Source organism: Bombus huntii, chromosome 2 (genome assembly GCF_024542735.1).
Source record: "Bombus huntii isolate Logan2020A chromosome 2, iyBomHunt1.1, whole genome shotgun sequence".
Classification (NCBI taxonomy): Eukaryota; Metazoa; Arthropoda; class Insecta; order Hymenoptera; family Apidae; genus Bombus; species Bombus huntii.
Genome location: NC_066239.1, coordinates 7,912,343 through 7,930,706, shown reverse-complemented (window position 1 = coordinate 7,930,706; position 18,364 = coordinate 7,912,343). Strand labels below are relative to the sequence as shown.

Sequence of the window (18,364 nt, the reverse complement as noted above, 5' to 3'; positions counted from 1 at the left end):
TTTTGGTACCTACTGAAACTATCCCAATATTAATACTCGTTCACAAAATATCAATTCAATTAATCGAATTCGAATTCTATTGCATCTGTACAAGAAATCTATCTTCTGTTTGATTGTAGAATTGGACGGTTCATAAGGGCTATAAATACGAGACAAACCGAAGGAAATAGAAGATACGAGAGCGAAAGAACGAGGCTGTTCTTTTCTAAGGTTTAATTTATGACAATAGATCATTAGAGAATCAAGAACGATCGAATAAATTCAACTTCTTAAAAACCAGTATTCCAAGAGCAAATTTATAACAATACGAAGACTGATATAACTTGAGATACCACCAAACCCCCTAAACTAAGCACAAAAGCTAAAGACACGATTGAAATCTACGATATTCGTAGAGAATCACGTGTCGAAGCAACCTAATAGAAGCATCTTTGTACAAGAAATTGTAACAACGAAATAGAACAACAGAAATCACCGAAAAACCAGCAGTATTCCTATAATTTCAGTGAGCAGCCAAAAATCTTCCGATCGTTACACCATATAGAACGAACTGAGTTTCCTCGGCTAGTCCGAGTATACCTGAATGCGTGCACTTCTTATGATTCTGATGACCTTGGCAGTTAACATGGTGTCCGTGAGAATGGTGCGTAGGATGATGCTGCTGGCGTTGCTGGTGCTGGTGCTGGTGCTGATGCTGATGCTGGCTGATCGGCGATTTAAGCACGCTCAGCACCAGATCTTCGTGAGATGGCACGATCGTCGTGAGCTGTCTGCTCTGCCTGTATATGTTCTCCTGCTCCGCGCGGTTCATCCTGCATCCAAGTCGTCGACGTTGCAAATAAAATCCCGGATACCATTCGTGTCTCCCTCGACCCGGACCGCTACCTAGCATAACAGCGTGCAGCATCCCGACGCTCTCTTGCAGCAAGAACTTTCGTTCATCTGACCCACCGCCAGACGATTCTCCCTTTTTTTCATGGTCGTCTCAGATCTATGATCACTTCACGATACGCGGTCTTCTTTCTTTCTTTTTTCTTTTCTTTTTTCACAACTTGATAAAATACACGTTTTATACGATTTAAACACTATTCGAGTATTTTGTTACACCGATTCCGATTCAATTTTCAATTCAGGGAACAATGGAAGTAACAACGTTTCCGGTTAAAGATTGCGTGTACAATTGGTCATCGTTTGATGAAACTATTTATGATTTCGGGTGTTAATTAAGCACTGATGAACGTCTCTTAGTACGTTTTAATGGGTTCGTTCGTTATACCAATTTAAGGGGAAATTAACGCGACGAGTACCTTTCTTTTTAATGCAACACCCGATTTATGCTGTTTGAACACTATTTGGACATTGGAAACGTTTAACTCACTTCTGACGCAGTTTGATAACGATTTAAGGGGATTAGGGTTTTAGGTTAAAGATTCCCAGTGTAGTATTCTTCCACATCGTTTAACAAAACATTCGATTTGTGGCATTTAAACGCTATCTGAATATTTTGATGACGAGATTTTAGGGGAGAAACGGATGGTGAGATTTCAAATTCTCGCACATTCCTTCACCACAATTTCATAAATCACTTAATTCGTGGAATTTGAACGCACTAGTTACACACTGGAGCCATTCAATTTTTCGCTAAACTTTGATGAACTGATTTTTCATAGTTACGATGTAGTAGCCTGGCCTTAAAATTGTATTACAAATTTTAACAAGTTTCGTGCGATTAATATCAAACTGATGAAATTCGTATACTTTGAGACACTAACGCGTAATGAGGATCGTAGTCTTTGAATGTTTTAATCTTCCATGCGTATATCTTGTAAGAAAAAGGATTTTTCGTGAGTGCGGGTCTTTCAACTCGAATCTCTAAGCTACTATCACATTTTCGAAATTTCAAATTCGCTATCAAACACTGGCCAATCTTTCTCTAAAGTCTTGTATACGTGTAAACACTTTTTGCGATGGAAAACAGAAGAATAAGAACTAATGCCAAATTAAACTGCTTTCTACTCTGCTTAAATCAACCGCAGATAATCACGAGTTTGATCAAAAATTTCTTAACCACTTTGATCCTCGAACGCGAAATAGTCGATCTGAAATTGTAACGTTTTCTCTCCTCGCAATTTGAATCAAATTTACGCGATCATTAGCCTATTGGCAGAAAGGTGGCAGAGGGGATCGATCTCTGTCCAAGATCGTTTCCTATCGTAATTCAAATCAATCGCGAACTATCGTAATTCACAGAGATCGTGCGTTTCAATCTCACATGGAAATTAACGACACTTTCCTCCCCCTTCTTCTAAAGTACTTTCTTTTTTATCCAGTTCTCGTAGTTTTCTCCTGTTGTGTCCATGTAGTTTTTCCTGCTGTCGCAACAAAACGACCCTCCATTGCCTTTCCTTGTTTGTTCTTCGTTCTTTTTCCCTTGAGAAGTATCGAGCAATTTCACTCGTTGTCCAACTTCTTCTGCCTTGCAATGCTGTTTCCCTCGCGATATCTCTCGTTCCTCGTTCGTTCCACAATCCCGCAAAAGCGATTAGCTCTCGTAATATACTTTGCCTTGTCGATCGACTCGTCCCTTGAAAGTTGGACGATCGAATACGAATCGCTCTTCAACTTCCAAGTTTTTGTCGCATACGATGGTACAAATTCAAGAATCTATCAAAACAAATTTCCGAGGGAGAAATTCTGTCAGAGCAGAGGCCATTGTATAAACAGATCGACGATCTTCAAGGACTTGGATTCGATAGCAATCTTCAGTTATATTTCACCCTTTCTGCCTACACGTGATACTTAAATCTGACTCGAGCGATCGTTTCGAGTAATCGTTAATTATACGGCTGGAGCGCGTAATAAAGGCGCAACAGTAGCAACGATAACTTTCTACCCCCCTGAATTTGCCTTGCGAAATAGATTTCTCTCCGGGAAACGTGAAGAGGAATCACGTGCTCGTTCCTTTTCCTCGGCTTTTCTTCTCTACCTAGTTGATGTCCTCAACGTCGACACTCACCTCGAGACTCTTTTAAAGGGATTACACCTCTTGCTTTTCCACAACAGTCTGGTCGACGAGATTGGCATTCTCAGCGAGTTGCGGATCCTCTTGTCGATCGTTGCGACACGACGCGACATTGGACAGTGAACATTCGATGCTCGAGCCGTTGCAGAAACTGATCCCGAGGGTTTCCCGACGATTTCCGCTCACTTATCTTCCAAACAGTCACACACGAACTCTCGTGCGACGGACTCTATTATTCTCGACGTGTTTACCGTGTCGAGATAAAAGGAACGAGAAGTACTGTTTCGTGTAACCTGAAATTGCTTCGGGATTTTACTCGATATCGCGTTACGCTAGCAAAACATTCTGTTTTACTTCTACGCTGGAATTAGCGTATTTATCGTTCGGTATTTTTATCATTTGATTGAAACGCGGTCTCGTCAATCACTTCAAAACTTGTGAGTTCTAACAGGGAAGCTTTTAAGGAAGCAATCGCTTCACCGTGAGGACGTGCAAATTCGAAACTCGACGTCAGCTTGCCACGGAAAAGGCTCAAGAAATCTCTTCTTTTCCGACCAGCTTCGAGCTTCTGTACAAACTATTTCCTATCATCGAACGTAATGTCTATTTCGAGATTGAAAATCCCTTGTCGAACAAATAGAACGGGTCTTCGGGAAAAAGAAAAGAATACGCGTGCATGGGTGGTGTGTACATGTCGGCGAAGAACGTGTATTCAACACCATCGGATCATCTCTGCTCGAACCTTTCGAGATCTTGCCCTCGTCGGATTCAGGTGTTTCGTAAATTCTTTAAACGCGATCCTAGCTCCGTTTTGACGTTTCGTATATTCTTTCTTCCACCTCTCTATCAACCTCTAAAATCCTACAATCGGAGTAGAAGGAACGCGAGAAATTGATCGTTCCCTGTATTTTCTTCTTTTTTCCATTCAATTCGTTTGATTTGTAGCACGAAATTGCTTCGCAATAGCGAGATCCCTCTATATTGCTCTTATTCAAGACGTCCGCCAGTAGATCCACGTGAAAAGAATTTTGTTGGACTTTGTAAGATTTCCGATTCACCGTGCCCTGGAGAGAATGAATAAAACGATGTAATTTCGGCCCTTTATCCGCATCTTTTCGGGGTATACGGTGATTTAATAAGGCAACGAATGCGATCTCCACGGTCTTATCTCAATCATCCTCGTCACGGGCCGCGTGTTTAACGACGGGATTACATTTTACGAAGCCTCGAATCCGCGTCCGACCGTTATCCCCGGTCCGATAAAATTTTAATTGAAAGTTCCCACGAGAACGCGTCTCCTTTGACATTTAAGATCCGCCTATTTCGTTGCAGTGCGCTTTCATACCCGTCTAAATGCGGGTATGAAACCGCGATTCAATTTCGTCGTTCGTTTCTTTCTTTCTTTTTCTTTTCTCTTTCGTTCGCCTCTTATACACGCGTCCTCCGATTCCTACGTGTCTAAGGAAAGTAAAAACCGTTTGGAGTTCGTAAGATGTTGGATCTCGATCGATTTGGGCATGTGCAGGTTAACGTTCAGGATTTCGAAATCGTTGTAGCATCGTTTCGAAAGAATAAGTTTGACACAGGTGTACGATAATTTGCCTCTTCGATCCGTTCCCCATAATTGCGCGATCATTTACGACTCCGATCGAGGGAGTTTGAACGAAAAAGCTTGGCCGAGTCAGTTTCTTGCAACCTCTGAGAAAAGATCTCTTTCAGTCATAAGCACAGTTCGTCCATGTTTTCGTCCCTCGAGCTTCGATTCCTAACTTCTTCGAATCCTCGCACGCTCGAAATCCATTTCCCTCGATCGTTCACAGACTGATCTTTCTTTTCCCGCGCAATGACAATTATTCACGTACGTTGCAACGAAAAAACCACGATCGTCGTAAAGCCTACATTCGACCTTCACGGATTTTCTCCTAAAGAAAAGAAGGCAGAAAGGAACAAGGAGGAGGAGACGAAAGAAAAAAGAAAACAGGAAGGAACGAGTTAAAGTGCAGTAAGATCGGTGCGAATTTCGCTCGTGTTTCCAGATGATTTTCACGCACGTGTTCCCGCACTCACTCGAGACGGAAGCACAAGGAGGTCGACAAATGGTTGTTCGAGGGCGAGCGACTCGTTGATCACGCAATCGCACCTGGCAGAGGGAAGAGGAGGGTGGATGATACACGAGGTCGCGTGGCGCTGGTCGAAGACGCGTAATGTGCTCAGGACGACAGCCCGCAACCAACTGTGGCTCTTGGCCACCCTGTAGTTCCGCCACCCATCGCAACCCCGAATAGGTGGTGGCTCTCGGCGCTTGTACGCCGCGCACCGTTTACGGATCATGAGAAATGTTTTCATCTGGCCTACCCTCGTCGAGCGACAGATCGCACACGCAAAAACCTTACGCTTCTTCCACGGTACTCGAGTTTCACTCTGGTTAGTGCAATGAGCGTACAGGCTTAGAACGATTCATAGAGGGTCTAAGACTTTAACACTGGAACTACCGATAGTTAACACGAAGCTATTTCTATCAAAACCAGTTAAAATGACTGGTCTTTAAAAAATGGGTAACAATAGAATATTTTTATCTTTATTGATTTATTACTTTCTTACAGAAGGAATTCCATGTTATGTGGTAGATCTTTGGTATTATTAATTCATCTGGGATCCCTAAACGAGGGTTGACACATTTATGAAATTATAAAGCCAATCATTTTGATTGATGTAGTATCTCTAGTGTTAGCGATCTAGCGATCGATCCGAATTTTTCCTGACAACCGATATCATCATATTGAATGATACGCGGTAAAAATTTTAAAAACGTGTGTGAAGTTGTACAAAACGAGGAAACTGGTTAATTGGGGTTCGATAAACAGATTGCAGGACCCTTTTACACATTGACAAGTAGCAGTCATTTCGACTGGTGTCGGTATAAGTAGCCTTAATATAAAATTATTTTAAGTTTGAATACGTAAAAAACGAAATAAAATTCATTGTATTATTCTTTTAGTTATCGTTGCGAAAGTCATCATTACAAAGTACATCATTGCAGAAAAAAAATATAACATGAAGTAGAAATTTTAAAATAAAATTGTAAAACCAGTCAATTTGATTAGTGTGGCAGTTCTAGTGTTAATAACGGCTTAATAGCAATTTTCTTAAGCAGTTAGCTGTTTTTTACGAGTATAGTCAAAGTAACGTCATGAAGAAATGGCAATTGTTTTATTCCATTTTTATTTATTTTCATTTTAATTTCATTTTTGTTTCAAAAATCTCTCATTTCATTTCGCTCCAACTATAATTACGTTACGTTACTAATTCTATATTGTAACAGCCACGTGTGCTCTGTGTTTCACGAGTATACTCGTCGTCGCTTACTTTTTGCGACACAACTTAGGCACACGATTTTCAAAGAGCTCGCAAATCCTAAATGGTTAAGTGCAACAGAAGAGAAAAATTTCCTTCGAATATTAGCATTTTGTTTGTAATAATATTATTATCGTTGTTATCATCGTTATTAGTGTGGCGATTTCTTGGATACACAGATATAACGCGCGGGGAAATAAATTACACGCGCAGATACGCATATGAAAAACAAAGAAAAGAAAAGAAGAAACTGCTAATGCTTCTGTGTTCCAAAATGGGTCTAATCGGCTGACGATAGGGTACTCTAAGAGCGTTAGTAATTAGCAGAGAATTTAGAGATCCCGCGAATAAGCTCCACAGCGTTAATACTACGAGAGACGACGTTACTACGATGAGCCGCAAATGATAAGTTGGACTTGAAGGTGACGTCTAGATTCTTGACAATGCTTAGCGTGGATAATGGTATAGTATAATTAAAGACTAAATTATATTTCTTGCTGCTAAATCTAAGGGTATAACGTTTAATTAAGCTGAGGGACAATTTATTCAGCGCACACCAATCATGAAATCTATTAAGATATACGTGAATTAATTGTGCGAATTACGGACCTCTAGTTCTATGAAAAATTAATTAATATAATGAATAATTATGGTAATTACAGGTTAAATGATTATAGGTATAACGCTAGCTTGTATAATATTGAAAACAAATGTTACTTAAAGTATCACATCTCTTCTTAATTTGCTAAGGAATTAAACCAATTCGTAATATTCAATTACGGGAAGTTTCAAAAAATTAATTTTTCTCATACAAACAAATGGGAAAATATTACGAATCCTGAAGATAGTTTTGCAACTAATTTCATTTCTCTCGAAGTATTTATTGGAAATTACAAGAATTTATAGAAGATCTGCGAAACGAAATGTCTGCAAAGCCTTGGCTTGGTTGGATTAAACGGTTTGGAATCCATTAAGCGTACAAATTCTGCACCGTTTATATTGCGTTTCTGCAACTATTTTAAGAATCATAATTCCAGCCTTCCACTATCTTCCTCATTTTTATTAAATCCTAATTGCAACTTATAATCTTAATACTATACAGCGCTAATTATAATTGCGGCAATTTTTTCCATGAAACATAATACGAATATTTTCCCCATACCTTTACGAATTATTACACGTGTAATATTTGGAATTTATTGATATACAAAGTAAACAATTACGATCATCGGATCTTGGTACAACCAGCATTTCCTGGATTCATTATCAGTTCATAATATAAAGATAAAAGCTTGGAAAGTTACATAACTGAGAAAATTGTTATGTGAAGAATTCTCCTACACAAAGACGACACGAAACCAGATGCAAATACGTTCGAAAAACTCTTTGAAAACTCTTTCTCGAAACTTTCGTTAAGAGTTCTTTCTGAATATCCTTTCTTAACTCTTATCCGCAGTCTTCGCCCTTAAAAGGATTCACTCCCACGGTTACACAAACATACATTACACATTATATATATACATATATACACATAGCAACGTTCAAAGCTAGCCAACTAGCATTTTTAAAATATTAGCTGTCCAAATATTGTCTTCCCGTTGTGTACAAAGTATCTTTTACTTCTACGACATTTCAACAATCTTTAGCAAAGCGATTTTTACATGCATTTTAGTTTTTGTATAAAGAATTTTCACAAATTGTTTTCGCGACCAGTCGCTTAGAAAGTACGCAAAAAATGTTAAATCCTTAAAAATTGACTTTTATAAATTGTAGCGATGAAAGAAAGTGACGATGGATAGATTGGAAAATTGAAGGAAATTGACGCTGAAACATCGAAAATCTGGATCGACCGAGTTGATTATAAAAAGTTGGAAGATAAAATGAAGGAAGAAATGTGTACAATGGAATGGAACAAGAGGAAGGAAACGATATACATATTTCCGCCGTGACTGATTAAGTTAGCAAATCCAACGATAGTTTCGAAATCAGATGCGAAAGTTATACAGAACTTACCGACAGTTCGAATAATTTAAGCGGAACTTTTTGAACCGGAACAGAATGAAATTATTCAAACATGGCTGCAATAAATCGTAGAACCGTTGCTGAATTTCTCTACATTTCCTTTTTTTTTCTGTTTTATTGCTTTGTACGATAACTTTCCGAACATTTCAACCATGCACTTGATGATATTTACCCTAACAATCCCAGACCAGATAAAGTAACTGGTATGTTAAAAATATATTAGAACGAATACAAATACCTATTTTATAGGAATCAAACATACGATAAGAAAACGTCCACGGTTTTGAAACAAATAGTTTACAGTGCTATAGATACTTCAATTTCTTCAAACTTCATCAGATTACAGGATCTATTGCGTTGGTAAGTGATTGCGGATTTTGTCATTAGGCGGTATTGACAAAATCCGCAATCACTTAGTTGCCAACGCAATAGATGGAAGAAGAAACGATCGACAGAAATAAGCAACGCTTAAGAATTTTCTATCACTACCACAATGTTAAATAGTACTAATAATAATAGTAACTAATAATATATATGGTATTCAAGTAACCTAATTACGAAAATATTAACAACCTTCATCGCGCCTATTTATTCTTAACATATTATATTCGTTAAAAAAAATAACAAGCTGAAAGAAAGATAAAGATATAACTCGTTAGTGATACTCTTTTTAAATACACGTATATATTTATCTTTATGCGCATACGAGAAAGCAGAGAAAAGGCAGAAATTAATGGGAAAATTTCACGATTGCATGCAGATGCACGTTAACGAGAGATCTTCGTCCTATGGGCAGCATCATTAAACAAGTTTGTTTGTACTGAGAACAACGCGGTGAATGTATACCGCGAGGTCGGCTCGTCTGGCGAACACAAAAAACGGTGGAATTTGTAGAAAATTGTGAAAAATATTAAAAAAGTTGAAATTAGATGTAATTTAACAAAATTACGAAACTCAGATTTCTATAAATGAGAAAAAAAGGAAGGTGTTATTGATTCGTTTCTATTTCTAGCATTTCTCCTGCAAGATGCAACGATATAAATAAATATTTTACTGGCCGATTCTTATTCCCTTTGAAAATGAAAAACTGTTACGTATATCGGTGTAAATATCAACGTCCTCGACAGTCAGCTTTATGGTCACGTTTCTGATCTGCGGGATCAGAAATTCTTTTCTGTCGTTAGATAAACGAGCAATGCGTCCCAAAGGATTTCTTAAAGTGTCTCGCAACCCTTCTTCGACCACGATAAATTTTTCTTACCGCCGTCAAAAGGGAAAGAAGTCCCCTCTCGAATGCGTGCCACGTACCTTTTTGCAACTCTATAGGGACGCCAACCCATAATTAACAATTCGATGTATACGAGATGAAAAATTGAAAAGTATACGTGATACATTCAATATAAGAATGACTTCGACGTTACTTGATTTGTTATTATTAAGACACATTGGCAAATTTGGAACGGGTACAGCCAACGAGTAATGGAACAAAATATGAACGAAAGGAAGGGGAAAGTAATAACTGAGATACCGACAGGAAGAGATGGCGATATTCAAAAAACAGTGGGAGGACGACAAGATTAGAGAATCAAAATACGACGGATTATGTAACTACATACAAAATATCAGGATGTCACGTCACATAAAGGAAGAGGGGAGAGGGCAAAGCGTTATAACTAGAGGGATATGGAAACGTAGAAGATGCGAACAAGTATTGGAGATCGGAACAGGAAAGAATATGTAAAAGTGAAATATTGAGGGGATGTTGAAACATCTGATAGAAGACAGTGTAGTAGTGGAAGGAACAAACACAAACGTGGAGAAAATTCTAGGTAGATAAAAGATAGAATGGAAGTGTAGAAATGGTTAAGGAAGATAGAAAGGAGGAGGAAAGGAAGAGGAAAGATAAAGTAGGAAATGATGGGAGAAATATCAAAGATTAAAAGTTGCAATAAGCAGACGGCTAGCAGTAGGAGTGGCTGACGGAAATAATAGTTTTAGAATAGGAAGAACTTGCAGCGTAGATTCTTCAATACATAATATGTTGTAACTAGGTTAAGGCTAGCATAAGAATAAAGTATACCAGTGGATGAGTGAAAAGATCGGACGAGGAGAAGGTGTTAGAAAAATTGTAAGCAAGTCTTCGCCGTGATGTCGAGATCAAATAAATTATTGCTATTATTATTTTGATGAATTTTTATTCCTGTTTATTTTTTCTTCATCTTCGTTTGTTATAGTTTTAGAATTTTTATTTCTAGACAAAACAGATAAGAAAACATTCTTCTAGAGAGAAAAATATCAGTCTAAATTGGAAGAACGTAAATCATTAATCGTATTTTATTAGATATACAAAGTGCTATCTCTCTACATCGATGGATTTTATGATTTTCTTCGTATAGTCGGCGAATCAACTCGATTCTGTCATCACGAATCGTACATATATATAATAGAACTGTCACGATAAAAATTAAAGATTCACAAGTGAAGCATATAAACGCGGAAGCTTTCTAAGGAAACGTTTTAGGAGCAATTCAAATCAACACCACTGATAGTGAAAGAAGCACTAAAAGGTCTACTAAATATACTGTACCTATACATACCTATAAGTATACTGAAATTAGGTTATAAATATATACAAATAAATACATACTATGTGTGTATAAACCCAAGCTATGTACGTATACAGATATCCTGTAATGACATCTAAATGGAAATCGGAAATGACCATTTACATGCTTCCAACTCCAATTGTTATAGCAATTTTCCGAACGTCGAATTGCAGAGAAATATATGGAAAATGAGAAAAAGAAACATTTCTTGAGTAGAAGCACAATCTAACTTCATTTGCCCGGTCCAATTTCATGATATCTGTATCTCATATAGCTTACCGGCTTATAGTGATAAAACGACTTCAACTGATAAATGGCTTCTGGCGAAAGGATTCAAGCCACCTTTTGGCGGCAGTAATGCGTGGTTGAATAGCAATCGATATAAAAGTAGGATTACCAGTAGCTCGTATCTTCGGACATCCACGAGCGCAGTATCGGTTGTGGTCTCGTTTCGATCGAGCAATTCAAGAGAGAAATGTAATTTTAGTTCCTACTACTTTCCATATTTATGCTTATGTCGATTTAATATTCTTTGACACGAAATTAAAATGTAAACATTTTAAACATATATAAAATTATGTATGTTTAATATACCATTATATAATATACAACATATTCTATCATTCTTATTATACAAATATATATAATATATAAGTCAGTATATATAACACTATGGATTAAAAAATATCATTAAAAACAAAAGATACCTGTTATCGAAAGATGCATAACATGATATCTACATGTACTTTAACACTAGAACTACCACACCAATCAAATTGACTGGTTTGACAATTTTATTTTCAAATTCCTACTTCATGTTATATTTTTTTCCGCAATGATGTAACGAGTTTTGCAACGATAACTAAAAGAATAATGTAATGAATTTTATTTTATTTTTTATGTATTCAAACTCAAAATAATTTTGTATCAAGGCTACTTATACCAATATCAGTCAAAATGACTGGTACTTGTCAAAGTGTAAAAGGGTCCTGTAATCTGTTTATCGAACCTCAATTAACCAGTTTCCTCGTTTTGTACAACTTCACATACGTTTTTTAAATTTTTATTGCGTATCATTTGATAAGATGATATCACTTATTAGGAAAATTCCGGATCGATCGCTAGATCGCTAGATGCTAACACTAGAAATATCACACCAGTCAAAACAACTGGTTCTACAATTTTATAAATGTGTTGACCCTCGTTTAGGAATCATGATCCCTAATGGATTAATAATATCAAAAATGTACTACATAACATGTTCCTTCTGTAAGAAAGTAATAAATCAATAAATATAAAAATATTTTATTGTTACGTATTTTTTAAAGACCAGTTATTTTGACTGGTGTTGATAAAAATAGCTTCGTGTTAACTATCGGTAGTTCTAGTGTTAAATATTCTACATTCTTAAATTTAATTCTGAAATTAATATCCTTTATGTTCTTTAAATTTACCGATATATATGCGTGTAACGTCTGTACAACGATAAAGAACACTCGTCCGAACAGTAATTTTTCCTTAAATCGAGATTCTACGATTTTAATGAGAACGCCTTCTAACGTCTGGCCAGCCAGTTCGAAACTAACAAAAGCGCAGAAACGTTTCACGGCACGTGTGCACTTCGAATCGACATTTCGCAGAGCGAGCTCGTTCGAGGCACGAAACAACCACGAGAAACAAACACCGTCAAAGTTGCCCGTCAGGCTCGATTAATCGAACAACGTTCCCGTTTTCCAGCCAAAAGAAATTTCGATGTTTCGAGGCTGAAGCTCGCACGTTGCAGAGGCTAAAGCGTTGCTGCGGTTGGGATGAGTAATGGAGGACAAAGGCAGCTGTTTGTCAGAAATATTTCCAACGTTTTGACCACGCGGTTCCATCGAAACGGCATCGATATGGAACGATTTCGGTGGTAATCGAGAAACAAGAGGACTTCTTATTGATTCACATTTCACGTTGTCCTCTTTAAAGTCTCGTTGTTCCCAAACGTCTTCCGCGATATCCGATTCCCGGAAATACCAGTATTTCAATGGAAAAATGGCTCAAAAATAATTAGATCGTTATGTTCTTGGAAAATATCACTTTGGAAAAGAGAATGGTATTCCAAGGTATCGTGATTCTTCTTTCGCAAATGTATAAAATATTTTACGTATTCTGTTATCGTACATTATCACTTAGATCGTAGGTCATGGATCGAATAAAATATTTATTCGATTTATAAAATATATTTCAATTATTTCGCAATTTCATTGAACTGAGTGTTCTCTTCCTCTCTCTTTTTTTTTTTTTTATTATTTGAACATAGCGTAGTATATTTTAGGTTGAAGGATTTTGTTCATTTTGTAAGATACCGATGATTAAGGATTGGTTGAACGATCTACTCTTCGTTATCTTTGACTCGCAATAGATATTTATGTAACAGATAAATATTACAACAGAGACTATACGTATTACGTATGATCCATTTTGTTCTATTAAAATAAAAATCACAATGTTCGACAGATTAGGTTTCATGTTTGTATTATATAAAGATGCATCGTTGTAAAAGACGTGTCTGTAAAAAAAACACTTTTCGGACAACATAATACCACGCGGTTTTGTTGATTCTAACGAAGCTACAAGTTGCGAGATACGACGACTGAGTAGCTTTGAATGTAAATGTTACAAGTATTAACGAAATGTGATTTTTCTAATATCATGCTCCTAGGAAAATGCTTCGGAGACTTGAGTCCAATCTTTTAGAACATTTTATATATTGCATTATAATTGGTGTAATTGGCTCGTTAACAAGTTAACGTATTATTATTCGATAACGAACGAAATAAGCAGAAACAAACTGCTAACTATTTTATCCATTCAACCTTTTCCCTCTAGTGTCGATATACCATCGATAAAGTGAAATTTCGTCCTTGCTATCGTGACGACTTTTCCACCTCTACGATTTCCACGGTGACCTCACCTGAAAGCGTTCGAGCATCCCGCCGGTTGCTTCGCAAAAGATAAGTCGATAAGTCGAGTCAATGGTAGCGAAGGTATCGCGTCAAAAGCAGTCGAAAGATCGACAACACGGACTACCGTATACAAAACGGTTTAAACGGAGTTTATTCACGGTTTGCTGCCGTCTTTATGGCCCCGAACGCGGATGGGAAAAGTTCGATTAACCGATGGGCGGGTTAATTGATTTTATTAGATGTTCGAAACGAGTTGCGAACAAAAAACTAATACCGCTTGGTGAGGTATAATTTTATATAACGTAAGGGATAAAATGCTCGGAAGCACAAGGAAATTACGATATTAAACAAATAAGAAATTGATTTTTCGATTATCACAGACAGTTGTTAAAAACGTAATTCGATAATTACCATAGAAAATATTCTAAAATTAGACGAGCCCTTTAGCGTCATTATTAAACCTGAAATATATCGTTAAAAAAAATAAGAGTAGTAAAATCAATTTACGTATCAAACTCGGACGAATCGAATGAAACTAAGCGCATTCTGCACATTCGTTGATAAACCAAATTAAACCATTTAGCAGAGTACGAGATACGATGTTCGAAGTTCAAAAATATTATATTAATTTATATTAACGTACGAAATTGCCAAACTTCCATCTCCAAGATTTTTCGGCGTTTAACTTTTGCCCCGTTTATCTCACATTTGCCCCGTTATACGTTATTATAGCTTTCTCTAAACTGTACCACGATGCTAAAATAGCAATTTTAATCTCGAATAGACTATGACCGTTTTCCCTTGCATCCTAATTACATACGACACGCGATAAGTAAACTATTCAAATACGTTAATCGATTAATTTTCATCCAATTATTTTAATTACCGCTACATAGTCCAAAATATAATCCCGCATGGTTGTCTTTTAGAAATGCAGAATCATTGGGACGTCTTGAAACAATATGTATGTGTGTGTGTGTGTGTGTGTGTAACGGTGTAAGCGGACAAGGGAGTTGAACGCGCTGTAAAATCACTCTCGCCGCATGCAATTATGCCATGGCTGACCTATACACCTGCTTTCGCTGCCGAGTAAACTGGTTAAGACTCGTGGGAGTAATCCCTGACCAGGGTAATAACCAGCTTTGTTAACTGTTTCTGTGTAAACGCCACGCGACCAGACATCCCCAATGGAAAATACGTGTATGGTCAATGTTAAGTATAATTCTCGCTGATGAAATATCATACAGGGAAGTGATTTCTGAGCTTATTGTCGTAACGATTTGTCGCGTCTATACGATTAATGGAAGTAACGTGACAAGACTCGTTAGAAAGGCAGGAATTTCGAGGATAACTATAGGAGGAATTAACAGAAAGTTACAACAGCCGTTCAACTTTCCTTATGTGTCTTTCGAATAATTCTTCTGTCGTATTAACTTTCGAAGACTGAAGTGAAAGTAGAAAAACCAATAGCTGAGTTATTCAAAAAGTCGAAAAGGAACAGTTGAATGAAATTGGATAACACGGAAGAGGATAGAATAGAGTCGTTCGTGGTATTAAGAAGTTTGTGGCAACTACGAACTGTTCTTAAAAATGCTTTCGAAGATCTTTCTGAAAAATTTGTGGACATTTGAACAAAGACGAAGTTACCTTTATTAGACTTGCAAATTACATATTATATTTTATTATAGTCTATAAACCGTATCTTTGTTTAAAATATCTGAACCGCAGATATATTTACATTAAATATAAAATGAATACGCACGAGAAAGAAAGAGATTTTATAAGTAAAGCCTGGAAATATCAATCAAAAAGCAATGAAATGTCAGATCATAGCTACCGATGAATTTGTTTTGGAATTGTGCTTTAATTTACATATAAAACAAACGCAAATCTCGCTAATAAAATAAAAACTACACGCGCACCATCAAGCATACCAGCAATCGTACGAACACGTGTTTCATCATCGCCGATCAATTCATATTCATCGTCGATTCATCTCTGGCCCATCGATAATCCTTAACGACACTTCCAATTGTACGTGACTTTTCCAGCAAACATGTATCTAACTTTTTCAGCCACCTCGACTGGCTCATAAACCAGACAAGAAGCAATTTCACGATCAAAAGCGATCGATCGAATGCAATCTCAACCGGCTAAAAAGAAAGAAAACGATCGAATCGAGTTCTGTAAAAGCGAACAGCCACACCACGAAGGTATTCGAGCTCTTTAACTTCGGCAACTGTGCCGACACCAATATCGTAACGCCTACTTGTCACGATCCGATGTTCGGTGCACGCGGACGGAGTAAGTAGTTCGTAGTGAAATGCTAAATACCGTCGACGACCCGCGTGTCTATTTATAGAGGCGGCTGGATCGATATTCGGCCGGTATAGCAAGAGTAAACCGGGGCTAGAGCACGCGAGAAGGAAAAAATAGGAAAGGGAAGTGAGAAAATACGATGAAATCGGCAAGAAAAGCTTACAAAGAGTGAATACAGAAAGCGAAGAGAGATAAGAGAGATATCAAGCGAAAAAGATAAATACAACGAAGAGCATAATTAAGATATTGTCACGCGAATTTTATATATTTTTCCCTGGCAATTCCAATAGATCGAAATATATTACGCCATAATATTTCATTTTTACAAAGTATTACGTCGTACCGGACCACTTTTCTCTGACAATCTAAACCGTTCGCGTTGTTGAAAATTTGTTAGTCTCCTTCCGCTGTTGTGAGTAGCAATATCGCAATGAAATCAACGAAGAAGCCTATCTACCGGAACAAGTCGACCGCCAAGGCAATAAATTGATTTATTTTGCATAGTTTTCTTAAAAAAAAAAGGAAAAAGTTTATCGTAGCAATCTTCTCTTTTAACGGCCAGAATTTATTATTCAGATGAGTAACGGTGATAAAGGTTATTAACGAATTACGAGCTTATTATTTCGCCCGTTTCACACCACTTTTATATTACTCTTTGGAAAAGCTTTTCCATTACTTCTGATGGCTTGGCATGACTTTCGTTTATAACAGTCTTTTATTTTATACGACTTTCGCGGGCTTATGCAGTGCACTTGCTGGTTACGTCGTTTTAAAAAGGCATGAGATAAATCAAAATGTTTTTTATTTGTTACACAGAAGGGACCAAAAGATGTTGGCTGTGTGCTTTCTCAAAATTGAATCGATTTATCGTCAGTTGGGAAATTTCTTTTGTTGAAACGTGCATACGTCTTTTTATCCTCCTCTGTATATTAAAATTTCTTTCGCGCTCATAATTCGCGATAATTTATCTTTAACGTTTTAAAGTTCTTCACATACTTGTTTTTTTGTTTTTCTTTTTTTTTTTTTTTTTTTTTGGCACAAGATGCACGAATAAGGGAACGTTGAAGGGAGCGAATCGCCCGAGGAATCCCCGTTTTGTTCCAAAATCAGAAGAGCAAATGCGAAATGTGAAAGTTCACGTTAAATTTAGTTGCAACGCCGCTCATCCGAGCCTAGCGTTTGATCTCAAAGCAAACCACGATCTACTCCAATCTTCCACCTGCTCTCCTTGTTTGTTCCTTTCACACGCTTCTCCTCCACCATTTGTTCATCTTTCTACTCGACGAATCCTTTTCTTCGTTTCGTTTCCCTTTCCTGCGAAACATCGTTAGAGTGTCCTCGTCCGGTTGAATCTATAACAACTGTGAATTTAAAAGCAAGAAGAAAATTTGCAAATAACTTGTAGTAGTTAACGAAGTAAATGTATTCCGAGCTCCACTCCAGCAAATAGATCTGGATAGGAGATTTCTTTGAAAATATTCTTCTTCTTTGAAAATATTGAAAATATTGTATACATTAAGAAAGTAGAACCTAGATTTTTTCATTCGAAATCATGCGAATCTCTGTACGGAAAGTTTTAGAAATCAAGTTATCAAATTTACAAATCATTAAATTTAACGAGATTTACCGATTTACAGATTTCAAACATATGAAAGGAATGAAAAGATATGGAAAAAGATGATATGCAAAGGTATAAGATATTTATAAGATTTTACACGTGTAAAAATATATCTAATCAGTGATTAGTTAATCCTGAAACAAATTTTTCCGACGTTGTATTAAGTTTTGTAGTTATCACGTTTTTCAACGTTCCATTTAGAAAAATCGAAACGTCATGGTACAAATTTCCCAGTCGATGCTCCCATGCCGCCGCGCAGCTACGCTCGCGTTGCACTCAATAACCACTATCAAACATTTGTCAAAATAAAACCGCGACAACCGAATAAAATAAAAAGTCGAGAAATATAATACGCGAAATCAATGCCGTTAATGCTTCGATTGCGATTTAAATTGGTTCGCTCGTGAATACGCTGATTTCTCAATTTTGTCACGTCAACGATACACGATGCCGCCTCTAAATAAAGGACGACAAA

At 37.1% G+C, this 18,364-nt stretch overlaps 1 protein-coding gene across 4 annotated transcripts in view; it reads right to left on the bottom strand.

The window, feature by feature from the left end:
• The window catches only part of LOC126878348 (potassium voltage-gated channel subfamily KQT member 1), a 73,036-nt gene extending 67,798 nt beyond the window's left edge, over positions 1–5,238 (bottom strand). For all 4 annotated transcript variants that reach the window (XM_050641088.1, XM_050641089.1, XM_050641090.1 and 1 more), the window contains exon 1: positions 580–5,238. In XM_050641088.1, the coding sequence (XP_050497045.1) occupies positions 580–907 (328 nt within the window). In that variant the 5' untranslated portion in view covers positions 908–5,238. The remainder of the gene's footprint in view (positions 1–579) is intronic.
• Positions 5,239–18,364: the final 13,126 nt, after the last annotated feature.